This window comes from Chlamydotis macqueenii, chromosome 1 (assembly GCF_036417535.1).
Source record: "Chlamydotis macqueenii isolate bChlMac1 chromosome 1, bChlMac1.mat, whole genome shotgun sequence".
NCBI classification, from domain to species: domain Eukaryota; kingdom Metazoa; phylum Chordata; class Aves; order Otidiformes; family Otididae; genus Chlamydotis; species Chlamydotis macqueenii.
In genome coordinates this window covers 41,301,417-41,314,495 of record NC_141556.1, presented here as the reverse complement: position 1 = coordinate 41,314,495, position 13,079 = coordinate 41,301,417, and the positions used below count along the sequence as shown (strand labels likewise).

General features: G+C 45.1%; 1 protein-coding gene across 1 annotated transcript; it reads left to right on the top strand.

The window, feature by feature from the left end:
* Positions 1-3,439: 3,439 nt before the first annotated feature.
* Positions 3,440-9,935, top strand: KRR1 (KRR1 small subunit processome component). Its single transcript, XM_086749527.1, has 10 exons — positions 3,440-3,541; positions 4,113-4,288; positions 4,802-4,936; positions 5,996-6,121; positions 6,217-6,300; positions 6,912-6,968; positions 7,470-7,640; positions 7,806-7,883; positions 7,998-8,091; positions 9,289-9,935. Exons 1-10 carry the CDS (start codon positions 3,457-3,459, stop codon positions 9,429-9,431), a joined length of 1,149 nt encoding a protein of 382 aa, XP_086605653.1. The 5' UTR covers positions 3,440-3,456; the 3' UTR covers positions 9,432-9,935.
* Positions 9,936-13,079: the final 3,144 nt, after the last annotated feature.

The following is a 13,079-nucleotide window of genomic DNA, read 5'->3' as shown; positions in this document are numbered from 1 at the left end:
TGCGTGGCATTTCTAGTGAATGAATGCCATGTGCATGAGCTCATCTGATTGCTTGAATTATCACAAAATCCCAAGTTGCTCTTTTGGATTGGAAAACAGCATGCAAGAAAGTGCCAAGTGGCTGGAGTCCTATCTACTGACTGGGAAATAATTACTTTGCTGCATAATAAAGAGGCACCTTCATTCTAACAGCAGTGATCTGCCCTTTATGTCACATAGCCTGAAATGCATGTAAGGGAGGCTGTGCTGTTTCATTCTGTTGCTTTGTTTTTAACAGGAAAAAAAATGCTTGCATGTATACACACGCACAGAGCTGACTCGGGTCTCCCCAAAGCCCAGCGACGGGTTTGGCAAGCAGAGGGGTCTTGCTAGGCTGGGATATGTATTAATTCAGACAAAGGTCTTCAAAGGAGCCCTTTGCACCTAGGTGTCTCCATCTCGTACTGGGCTGTTGTAACAATAAAGATGGTATTTGGTGCCAGCGAAAGCTGCTTGCAGAAAACACGTCGCCCCTTGGTGCTGGCAGAGCTGGGAGGATGCGCAGACCCCGGGGACGGGGGCGGCTGAGGGAAGCAGCGGCGCTGCGGGAGCTCAGCTGCCAAGCCAGCGTGCAGGGGACCCCGCTCCTGCAGGGATGCAGCATCCCCACCATGGTACAGCCCAGCTGGAGTCACCTGGACTTCAGCCCCCCTGTCCCCTCAGCAGCCACTGTCCCCCAGCTCGCTGTCCTCACCCTCCTAAACCCACCAGACAAGCGGTGACTAATAAAAATGATATAAGCATGCTGTTGTCTGGAGCCTGAGAAAGCTCCCTGGAGGAGTGCAGCAGGTCTGTGGGAGCATCCTGTCCCTGCTAGGAATTAGGGAAGTGGCTTCCCCATATCCAAGGTAAAAGGAAAGGTGAGAAATCATTGTCTCCTTCGAAGAATCAGACAGGAGGAGACATGAGGGACCTTCCTGAATCACAGCTTCCAAGTCTGTTAGCATGACTGCCTTTGTTTTCTCTTGTTTTCAGGGGACCTATCTCGATTGGGCAAAGACACGCTTCACTGTGGCGCTGCACCAGAGAGGGCTGTCCATCCTTTGATTCAGAGAAGTTGGGTGCCATGAGGCCCCAGTCCCTTGCCCCCTTACACCGTGCACCACTCCTTCTCCAGCACAGAAGCTTGTGGGGCTCGGTGACCCCCACGCAGCAGCAGCCGGCACAGGGGCAGGGATGCAGGAGAGGAGTGGGAACACGAGTGGGCTGTCGCTGCCACTGCAGAGGTGCGAGACGTATATCCAGAGCAGATGCACCGCCCGAGAGGTCTGCAGGGTGGACAAAAAGGTGTATCTCACCAGAGACCTTTCCTCTGACCTTCAAAACTGCTCATGGCCAGAGAGTGCACTGCTGCAATGATCCTTTCTCCCATCTTTTGCATCGACCGGGTGCCTGCACTTGGGCAGGACCCCCGTCCCGCGCTCGGAGGCTGCGCAGCGCCGAGGGACACCAGCCCGGGACGCAGCCCCAGGGACTTCTGCGCCCGAGAGCTGAGAGAAGCAAGTTTGCCTCCCTGTGCTCACTCGGGGGCACTGCGCCTTTCTCGCAGTCTCGCACAGCATCCAAAGCGCGGTGTCAGGCGAGGCAGGAGCGGGACCCCAGCCTCTCCACGCAAGGCAGGGCTGCGTGGGCCGAAGGAAGCACGTTCCCCATCGCCTCCATCTCTCCCCACCTGCCCCCTTAAGCAGAAACCACAGGGCGGACGGCAGCTCCGATTGGGATGCTTCACTCAGCGCAGCGGTTGCTGTCATCTCGTGAGATCGGGGATGGATAACCAACCACCCCAAATGGACAGAGGGACCCACTAGCACCCCTCTGCTGCAGGGCCTTGCCGATTCCCCTTCTCGCTTTTTGTCCTTTTGTCCTCAGAGCAGAAGGTGAATACTCAATGCGCCGTTTCCGAGCAGAGACGGTGCGCCCCGCCAAGCCCCACGCAGCCCCGCGAAGGAACGCTCTGTCCTTCCCAGGCCCACACACAGTCCCACAGCGACCTCCCTGTTTGAAGGATGTGGACAGAGGGAAATTAAAATAAATTACTAAACCCAAACATCATCAACTCAACAGTAAGCTTGCAGGTGGAAGGGATCCTAATGTCCTGCTCATTTTGGGAGGTGGGGCTGGCGCAGGGCTGGGAGATGGAACAGGCTAGGAAAGACAGCACTCAGGTTCAAATAAAAGTTTTTTTTGGGGATCAAAATTTATTTTTTAATTAATATTTTATTTATGTGTGGATCAGATGATAATATTATCTTTCTCATCATGATAGTAATCAAACACCCCAGAGTGCAGGCTTTTATAAACAGTTCTGACAAACATCTGCCAAGGACAATGCTGTCCTGACTCAGAGATGCTGGTGGTTTTGCTCTTAGAGGTATCTTCCAATTCTTCCCTCCACCGGCTTTTCACGGTCCCCATAAAGGAGAGCGAAGGAGACACGTTCTTCCTTTTTTACTGAAGAAAATACCCAGGTACAGGGAGGGGGAGTGAGGAGGATGCAGAGCATCCCCTAGAAAACCTTAAATTATGTTATTCAGCTGTATAATGAAGTCTCATCAGGAACATGCGTTTGTAGTTACAAGCATGGAAGTATAAGAGAGTATCCTGAGTTAGAAGGGATCTATCAAGGATCCTTGAGTCCAGCCCCATATATGTCTGTATTTTGAGCTGCAGACACTTCAAGTATTTATCACTATACTCCAGTTTACATTTTGATGATACTAGTTCTTTTTTTTTGCTTTGCGTTGCATAACACCGATAGAAAATTCAAAGCCGAAGAACGTGGGTAAAAAGGATGTTTCACATGAAAGAGGAAGGAAGGAAGGCAGGCGCTTGGCATATGCCTGTCACCTCAACCGCAGCGTTAAATTTTTCAGAGCCTGTGCGTGTGGTCAGAAGAGAGGGACAGAGCGGAGAAGGGGCTGCAGAGAGAGGCCTCCAGCAGCGCGGCCGCCCACCAGACCCTGTCGGTTTGAGACAGGCCGCGCTGTGCTGGCAGGGGCGGCTGTCCCCGGGTGCAGACACACCTTGCGACACAGCCACCCCGACGGAGCGCGGCGGGAGCTTTCTGTGCGCGCAGGCTCCAGGGAGACGCTTCGGGCTGGGGCGCGGCCTGCAACGCCCGTGACCCACAGAGCGGAGGCCGGGCCCTGTCCCTCGCTGGGAGGCAGAGCAGCCCATCCCTGCCAGCTCGCTCCGGATTTGTTTTCACCTTTGTGCTCCCAGGGGAAGGGCAGCCCGCTAGGAAAACGCGCATTGTTCTCAACACAAACGATAAACCCGCTCTCGGGGCTCCAGCGGCCGCCACTGACCCCCACCCTGGCACTACCACTCCCGGCGTGCACCGCGCCCACGGCCCCGCCCCCTTCCGGTGCGTGCTGCTTCCGGCGCCGGGTGAGGAGCAGAGGTGTGCGGGCAGAGATGGCGGATGCCTCCGAGGCGGCCGAGGCCGGGGCGCAGCCAAAAGAAAAACAAAAAAACAAGAACAAAAAGAAAGCGGCGACAGGTGCGGGTGGGGTGAGGGTCTATGCAGGGCTGGCCGTCTCTCCGGGAAGCCCTCGGGTTGAGGGTGTCCCCCCCCCACCCCCATCCCGTAGCCGCGGGCCTGGTTCCCGGCGGTGGGGGTCTCTCCGGTTTCCTAACCCAGCCTGGGGCTGAGGGGCTCGGCCGCGGTACCGTGTGCCCGGGGAATGCAGCCTGCTCGCCGGCCTGCGGCGCTGGGCAGGACGGAGGCGGGGGCGGGGTCCGAGGGGCGCGCAGCGCAGGGGCCTTGGCGTGGTGCGCCGGTTCCACGGTGCGCGGGTTGCTCGTCTCAGCCTGCTGTGCCTCGTCCTTGTGTAGTGCCCTGCCCACAACGCGTATCTGGGTTGTGGGTGTTTATTTTTTTAATAAATAACTTCAAACAGTAACTTCTCTAAGGTCAGAAGAGGTGCAAAATGCATTCAGCTGAGCATTAAACTGTATGTCCCTGCTTTCAGTTACTGTATCTTTCATAGTTAAATGGGAAGGAGAAATAATACTGATGAAAGAGGAGAAAAAGAAAACAACTGGGTTTTTTTTTTAAATACCTTTAACAGTTGATGAGTCTGAACTTCTCACGGTGCCAGATGGATGGAAAGAGCCAGCCTTTACAAGAGAAGATAATCCCAAGGGGCTCCTGGAAGAAAGCAGTTTTGCGACACTATTCCCGCAGTACAGAGAAGCGTACTTGAAAGAGTGCTGGCCGCTTGTCCAGAAAGCCTTGGGTGAACATGTATGCGCGCTTCCTGACTGTGATACCATGTTTTTATCTTTTTGGACATCCAGGTGTTACTTAAGCTTGTAGAAATAGTCCAAGTTGCTCTTCTGATACTGTATGTGTGTATATTTCTACTGTGCTTGCATTCAGAAATGGTAGTGTCATTTTTTTTATTGGCATCAAAATCGGTGAAAATCTGCATAGCCACACCTGCAGTTCTTTGCAGATGTTGTCAGCAAAGGTCTTTGCAGCAGCAAGTGTCTTGTCATCCAGGCGCTGACAAATTTGTTGTACCTGGATTCAAGGAGACAAGGGAGGTGGTGTTTTGGGCTTTGTGACACATATATTGAGTCTATTTTGTGCATGTTTGTATGTGAATTTCCTTAAGCTGACAGTTACTTCAGGAATTTTGGAAAATAGATTTGCATTCAGTACGTAGCGTTCTCTTTGTTAACTTCTTACTGACAAAGATGAGTTCTGAGGTCCTTCTTTAGAGATTGGTTCACTATTTCTTTTTAAATATTGCAGTATGTGAACGCAACTCTGGATCTAATTGAAGGAAGCATGACTGTCACTACAACTAAGAAGACTTTTGATCCATATGCAATCATCAGGGCTAGAGATTTAATAAAACTTCTAGCACGAAGCGTTCCATTTGAACAGGTCTGTATTAAATCCTGGAAGTTTGTATGAAATTCTGTGATAATACTTGGGGATTTTCAAGTGAGTCAAGAAATTAAAAAAAAAAAAACATTTAAAGTAAATATATTCACACTGGAAGGGAGGTCCCCATCCAGAGGGACCTTGACAGGCTGGAGAGGTGGGTCTGTGCCAGCCTCATGAAGTTCAGCCAGGCCAAGTGCAAGGTCCTGCACCCAGGTCGTGGCAGTCCCAGGCACAAATACAGGCTGGGCGGAGAATGGATTGAGAGCAGCCCTGAGGAGAAGGACTTGGGGAGGGCTGGTGGACGAGAAGCTCAACATGAGCCAGCAATGTGCTCTTGTGGCCCAGAGAGCCAACCACATCCTGGGCTGCATCAAGAGAAGCGTGGCCAGCAGGTCGAGGAAGGTGATTCTGCCCCTCTGCTCTGCCCTGATGAGACCCCACCTGGAGTACTGGAGTACTGCATCCAGCTCTGGAGCCCCAACATAAGAAGGACATGGACCAGTTGGAGAAGGTCCAGAGGAGGACAGGAAGATGATCAGAGGGCTGGAGCACCTTTCCTATGAGGACAGGCTGAGAGAGTTGGGGCTGTTCAGCCTGGAGAAGAGGAGGCTCTGGGGAGACCTGATAGCAGTCTTCCAGTACTCAAGGGGGCCTACAAGAAAGATGGGGAGAGGCTGTTCAGTAGGGCCTGTTGTGACAGGATAATGGTTTTAAAATAGAGGGAGGTAGATTTAGATTGGATATTAGGAAAAAAATTTTTACAATGTGAGTTGTAGAACACGGGAACAGGTTGCCCAGAGAGGTGGTGGATGCCCCATCCCTGGAAACGTTCAAGGCCAGGCTGGATGAGGCTCTGAGCAACCTGATCTAGTTGGGGATGTCCCTGCTCCTTGCAGGGGGGTTGGACTAGATGACCTTTGAAGGTCCCTTCCAACCCTAACCATTCTAGGATTCTATGATTCTATGAAGCAAGAAGAATAAACTGCAGTATTCTCTTGACTGTTCTGAATAATACATTTGTGTTCAGATAATATTGCCTGCTTCTTGTTTCTGTAGGCAGTCCGTATCCTTCAGGATGATGTTGCATGTGACATCATTAAAATAGGCTCTCTGGTGAGGAAGAGAGACACTTTTATAAAAAGAAGAGGGCGACTTCTTGGGCCAAAAGGATCTACTCTGAAGGTACTTCCGATACGTGTAGTAACCAGAAAATTCTTAGACCCAAATTTGTGTCAGGTCTTCAGTTTACACTTACTTAATTTCTTTTTTTGGTGTAGGCCCTGGAACTGTTAACAAACTGTTATATTATGGTGCAAGGCAACACTGTTTCAGCTCTTGGACCCTTTAGTGGCCTAAAAGAGGTAAGGGAAGGCAGGTGAGCAGTTTGTGTAGCATACTTCTGTGCCCAGCTGGAGGGCACACAAGAGCCAAAAATCTAGCAACCTCAGGACTACCTCCCTGACTTTTCAGCTTTGTGATAGTAAGGTACATTTACGTCAGTGTCCATAGTCTTAGCTACTGAATTTTTTTAGACTGTGAAATCTTTCCATTTGGCAGTAAGAAAATATTTGTAAAATAGTCTTTAGCAAGAATTTTTGTAGTTTTGAATGAGAAAATACTGCAGAGTTAATGATACATAACCTTAAGGAAGATCTAATGCTTTTAGTAACTGTGTAGGAGAAGAGTGCTTGACAAAAGCAAGAGTTTCTCATAACACCATAAAATCCAAGGTAACGTGGAAGCAATGTTTCTGAGGTGTGCTGGAGTGTAGTAGAAACACAGCAATGTTATTTATAGTTCTGAAGTGCTGTATCTTCCAGTTAGCCATGTGTGTCGGCTTTTTAAATCTGCCTACTTTGGGGGGCAGGGGCGGGGAGAGGAAGCATGATAGTATACCTGGTATTTTATTTGATTAGAGTATGAAATACTGGCTGAATTTTCTGTTCTTTTTTTTCTTTTTTATTAAATACAGGTTAGAAAAGTTGTTCTGGACACAATGAAGAATATACATCCCATATATAACATTAAGGTTAGCATGGTCCACTGTGCACCTTTGTTTACAAGAAAGTACTGTTTCTTCTCAGAGAGTTGTATGTTAATAACTTACATGTTTCTGTGTGGTAATCTGTTTTTAAGAATTTCTGTGGTGTGCTTCTTTAAAAGAACCCCGATTCTGGTATCCTCCATTTTACCAGCCTATATTCCCATAATATTATTAACAGTATTTGAGAAAACATCAAAGGAAAAGTGTGTATGAACTGTTGTCCCTTCAGCTGTTTGCTTGATACTTGCTCATTTAAACTGAGACACCTTCTCCAGTGCATTCTGTCCCCCTTTTGAGACATGTATCTTTTTGATCCTACTGTTCATAGTTAAACCCCTCTACTCTTACTGAAGTGAGAGATGGAAGATGTGGATGTAGCATATTCACTGTAAGAAAGTTTAGTAAAACTTGTAGTTTGCAGCTCTTGGCTACTACTGTAATGCTATTTTTTAATAACTTCTTTGTGACACTCTAAAACTGCTGAAGACTTTGATGATCAAAAGGGAGTTATCAAAAGATCCTGAACTGAGGTCACAAAGTTGGGAAAGATTTTTGCCTAAGTTCAAGCGGAAGAACTTGAAAAAACGCAAGGAGCCAAAGAAGAAAAATACTAAGAAGGAGTACACACCGTTCCCACCTCCGCAGCCAGAAAGCCAGGTCAGCTGAAACTTTTATTAGGTTATGCAGGAATATGGCATGAAATCTTGTTCTTGATAACAAGAGGTTGGGGGGCCTTTTCTCTCAAGATCTGATTTCCTGATACTGTACAGCTGGCTTATAATACATACTTACCTAAAGCTTCTGGGTGCTTGTCTTGCGCAGATTGATAAAGAATTGGCAAGTGGTGAATACTTCTTGAAAGACAGACAGAAGAAACGAAAGCGAATGGAAGAGATAAAGGTAAAGTTGTTCTAACCCACTGTTCAGTTAAAAAAAATTGACTGCTGACTTGGATTTTTTTTGTCCCTTTTGCCCTGCTCTACTGATACTTGGCCTTTTTATTGGTAACTGTAGGCAAAGCAAGCAGATGCAGTCAAGAAAAGACAAGAAGAAAGAAATAAAGCTTTTATCCCACCAAAGGAAAAGCCAGTTGTGAAAACAAAGAAAGGTGACCATTTATTTCTCCTGTTCTAAAACTTTATGCTGTTGATTCCTAGGCTGAGTGATTTTGCAGGGGTACAGCTGTAGGAAGTAAGAAAGGTCACGCAAAAAAATCCTAGCGGTTAAATCCATGCCTGCCACCGGACTTGCCAGGGCCGGTGGAAAGATCATGCAGCCCATGATTCTGTACCTGTAAAATGACAGTTCTCTGTGGAACGTTTTCCTGATGGAGATACTGGGATGGCCATCTCAATTGGTTGTGCTGTTTACTTCAGTTTTTGGCTTTCAGCCTTGTAGTGAAGTTGCCATAACTTTTGCACTTAAATGGCTTTCTGTTAAGAAAAAGAAGCCCAGAAGAAATACTTGCTTGGAAACTTAGGCCATGAGTAAGTATTGGAATAAGATGGGATAAAAAGCTTTTCTAAAAGATAAGCCACACTACATGCAGAGTAAGAACTTGTATTCTCAGATGATTTGTTTTTTACACACTAGAGAAACAGGTCTTCTCTTTTCCAGGATTAATTCATTATACTACATATTAATTCATTGTATTATATATGCTATGTACATTTTGTATTAGATACACTACCTGCATGTTATTACACTATATATTGCACAGTTTCTTATGAACTGAAAAGTTTGTGTTTGTTACGCAGCATCAATTTAGTACTTCTTTGTGATGGCAGTAAATTTTCAATAATCCTACTACTGACTGTACTGAACATAAGGAGATTGTTCACGTTGCTCAGCATGAAGTGTTACTTATGTACCCTGGCACTCCCTGTAGAAGTCTCTTATAAAGGTCTTCATGCAGGGATCAGATCAAAGATCTGTATGATACCCCTCAGCCCACCCCATCCTGTTTCCAACAGCAGCTGTTAACGGATGGCCAGGGAAATAATGTAAGAATGGGACAGGCATGTTTGAGATCTTACCACCTTGGTTACATGCAGAAAGACAAAATAGCATGAAAGGTTATCTGGCTGTAAGAACTGATTAATTTCTTCTCTTCTTAAGTGAGACCAATAAGCCCATGTGTGTATGTATTAATTAACCCAAACTATTCTATGATTCTATAAAATGAGTCTTAACCAAGCCACAGGATGCAGCTTACTGTGTTTGCATATTAAGTCATCTTGTAGACTGTTAAAATTCAGAAATAGTAAAATTCATATCTGTTATCTTTGTGTTTTTTACTACGTAGCCTCCACTGAGAAAAAAATTGATATTGAAGCCATCAAGGAAAAGGTAAAGAATGCAAAGAAGAAGAAATTAGGAGCACTTCCTGTGGAAGAAGTCAAGCTAAAAATGGAAGCAGATGAAAAGAAAAAAAAGAAAAAGAAGTAACTCACCATCCGAGATGCTCACTTTTCTCCCACATTAATGAACATTTTCACACTTGGAAGATTTGAGACTTTTTGCTGTCAGTATAATGTGTACAAGAAAAGACTAGGTAGAAAGACATTCTCTTTCCATAAGTACACTTTAATTAGTGGTCCTAAAGCAGCTGTGCAAAATTGCCAAAGTTGGTGAAGAAAATCTGCACTGCTGTGTTGCTTGAGAAAGCAAGAGAGTGTATGTGCATAATACCCAACTGCCTAAAGGGAGGGTTTCATAACAGAAACATTGAGGAGTTTGATGCTGGATGTTAAACATTAGGGTCAGAGAACTCGATGGAGTTCAAGGTAAATCTTCTGTGAAAGACTACCAGACTGTACCCAGTCTCAGTTAGGGTGATAACTTTTGCCAAATGGGCAAGATTTATTACTATGTTACGCTTTTGTTTCTGTTAAAGCTAATTATTTTTGTGTGTCTTGTCTTGGTGTTAATAAACTATTTTAATACATTGTTCTTAAACCCTTTTTTTAGTAATCTGTTGCACAACCTACGTGTTTTCCAGGAAACAAGCTTGCAGAGAATTAGGCAAACCATGATCTTAATTGAATGCCGTTAAATAAACTGTCATGTATTAGCATTATCGTGGAGGTTGTTAGACACAATGTGGTACAAAGCAAGTGTCTTTCTACACGGAATGTACTGCAGGGAAAGCATAAAGTCTTGTTACTTTAAATATGTTCTTACTTTGTTTCTTGCTTGCAAGCAAGTCTTAAGAAATTGTGTGAGGTTTTTTTGGTTTTTTTGGTTTTTTTTTTTTTTGAGGCCCTTCCCCTCTTTTAAAGGAAGTTTAGTGGTTTTTACTTTCCTGAAAATGCAAATTGTGATGAAAATAAAGTTCACCGTAAGAGCAGATGTTGCTTATTTCATACATCTGAGGTTTAAGAATCAAATATGATGATTAGAAGGTGATAGATCCACACCAATTTCATGACTGTGTTGGGGTGCTTTTGCCAGGTTTTGGAATTTTGCTCACCTACACATGCAGTGGAAGCGATTGTGCTAGAACATTGCAACTTGCAGCTCTTGGGTTGGTGACCTTCTATTTGAAACTAGTAAGTGAAAACACAGCTGTTCCCTTTTTTGCATATATAAATAAGAATTCAGAATATATGTGGTTAAATAGTCAGTACATGCGCATTGAGAAATAGCTGATAGCCCTTTGGGCTCAGGGACAGCATTAGCCTAAGCATGCCTTTCACTTATGTGATCGCTTCTTGGCACTTAATTGTTAAGGAAAGAACACTCAATTCTTTTAGGGACTGCCTTGTTCATAAATGGTAGTTTAATTACTTGTGGAATCAATCAGGAAAATGCTACTTCAACAGGTAAGTTCACTGAGAATATGATCTGTAAGTCACAAACACCCGTCTCAAAAATTGTAGTGAGCTGATGGGTTTAGTGATAACAGTGCTGTGAAAAGATTTTTAGGAACACAACTGGTGCTTAGCAGTTGATGCTGTACAGGGGTGACCGAAGTTTAGTACTGGTCAGGTAGTTCAGACCTCATTCAGTGAAAGGACTCATTTCAACAGGAGGCACTGCAATACTTCCATTTAAATGGCTGTTCTCACACCGTGATCCCACGAATCCGTGCTTCAACAGGAAAGTCTGCAGAGCTAGAAGCCAGTGAGGAGAAGTCTGACTGCAGACAGGGAAGGAGCGCGAGTGTATTAGGGGAGGGGGTGTCCTTGGTTCTCATCTGGACTGGAGGAGGCCTCTTTCATTGCAGAGGGCTGGCACAGATATTCCCTTGTTTGTTATTTAAAAAAATAAATGTTGCTCTACACCGATGTTACGGGTTGACGTTTCATTTCAGCACACTACAAAAAAAAGTGTTTTCCAGCTGCATCAGCTAACTGCTTGGTTGCTTGAGTTGCAGTGCAGGAAAACAGAGCACAGCTTGGTGGCAGCCTGGCCTTAAATTATATAAACTTCCATGGAGGCGTGCTTTTTTAATTTAGGACCCACGGCTCAGGCATCTGTATAGCTTTTGCATCAAATCTCTATCCATAGTAAAACTCTGAACAGACTTCAGGGAGCCTTGTCCTTCTGTTGTTATGGGGTGAAAAGGCTTCACATTGTGTTTAATCTTTTTCAGTCGTTATGGTTGACAGATCTCAAGGATTGTTAGTTGGACACTTATTTACTTAAACTGGTAAATGAAGAAAGCCTACTCATATTCCTGTAGGCAAGTTAGACTAAATTATTTGCTTAGAGTCTGTATCTGAATGGTAACTGGCTGCATGGGCTCACTGTTGGTGCTTTTTGCACCTGTTTTCTCAGAGAATAGGGCTGTCCAGTTCTAACACTTGTATAAAAAAATAAAGGATAGAAAACAAAATGGATTTGGAAGGATGAAAAGGTTTTTTTTGGTATTTTCAGAGCAGCTTGAACTATTGCAAATTATCTCATCAAACTGATCTTGGGGTTTACAGACTTGCAAAAAAAGTACCTGAAGGCTGTGTTTATATATCGGTGTTTTACATTTATCATATGGAATTCATGGGCATATGCCCTAAGATAAATGTGGACAACTCAAAGTGGTTTGATCGGCAGGAGTTAAATATCTGGATTTTTGGATGTCCTTAAAATGAGATGCAGTACTTGTTTAGCTTTGACTTCTTGACTTTCAGGCTTTTTTTGTTTGAAAGGTGCCATGTTGTTAAGTTTGACATTTTTTCCCCTAAGCCCCAGTGATTTACAAGTTTTTTAATGAAGCATTTTCTATGATATTTCCTTAGAGTTGCTGAAGTATATAGTTGAATGACAACACTGTGAATGTTTTGAACTTTAAGGGCTCTGTGTTCATTCTGTTTACTCTCCTGGAGACCAAGCATAGATTAAACTAAGCAGGGGAGGATTCCTGCTGAGCTCATTTTTGCTCCCTGGATGCAGCAGCATATGCTCTTCCCTTTCCTGCATTTCTCTTTGCAGCAGTAGGATCTAACTGCACGTGGCTGCAGTGGGGCAGACACCATGCCAGGCTCCGTGCTGGGACGGGAGCCCTATGCATGAAAGCATACACAGAGTACGTCCTGCTGCCCATGTGCCGCTTGCCGTCCCGTTTTCAGATGGGACTTTGCAATACATGGAGCTTGAGGCTTGGGTCTTGCAGAAAAGAGTGGCAAATAGATGAGTGGGGAGGAAAATAGCTGCTCTTTTTAACATAGAGACCCATGGTCTTGCTTTTGTAATGTTTTTTTTAAAAAAACAAAAAACAAAAAACACCACCTTATTCTGCCCACTTTGGAAAACACAACCAAGCTTGGCTCTCTCGCAAGCAGGCCAGCATGGGTACTGGCACCCTGGTCACTGAAGTGTGGAAAACAAACTGCTCATCTTCTGTCTGCAAGTGTGATGTGTTGGCAACAGTTTATAAAGATATATCAAAGTCAAAGTTCTATCAAGGGCAAAAGTTTGGAATTTTGTCCCCAGCCATATTTGCATTTTGAAAAATGATTTATTCAGGGAATGCTGTGATGCTGAGATGATTCGAGTGCAAGCAGTTAACTACCTGGAAGAATAACCTTTGGGTCCCCGCTCCAATGTTTTAAGTTAAGATCCACCACAGCAGTGAGGTCAGGAGAGGGCACTCAG

Coding starts and splice junctions, on each gene's coding strand:
- KRR1 (XM_086749527.1), top strand. CDS start 3,457: ATGGCGGATGCCTCCGAGGCGGCCGAGGCCGGGGCGCAGCCAAAAGAA. Junction 4,937..5,995: donor GAAGCGTTCCATTTGAACAG/GTCTGTATTAAA, acceptor TTGTTTCTGTAG/GCAGTCCGTATCCTTCAGGA. Junction 6,301..6,911: donor CCTTTAGTGGCCTAAAAGAG/GTAAGGGAAGGC, acceptor TATTAAATACAG/GTTAGAAAAGTTGTTCTGGA.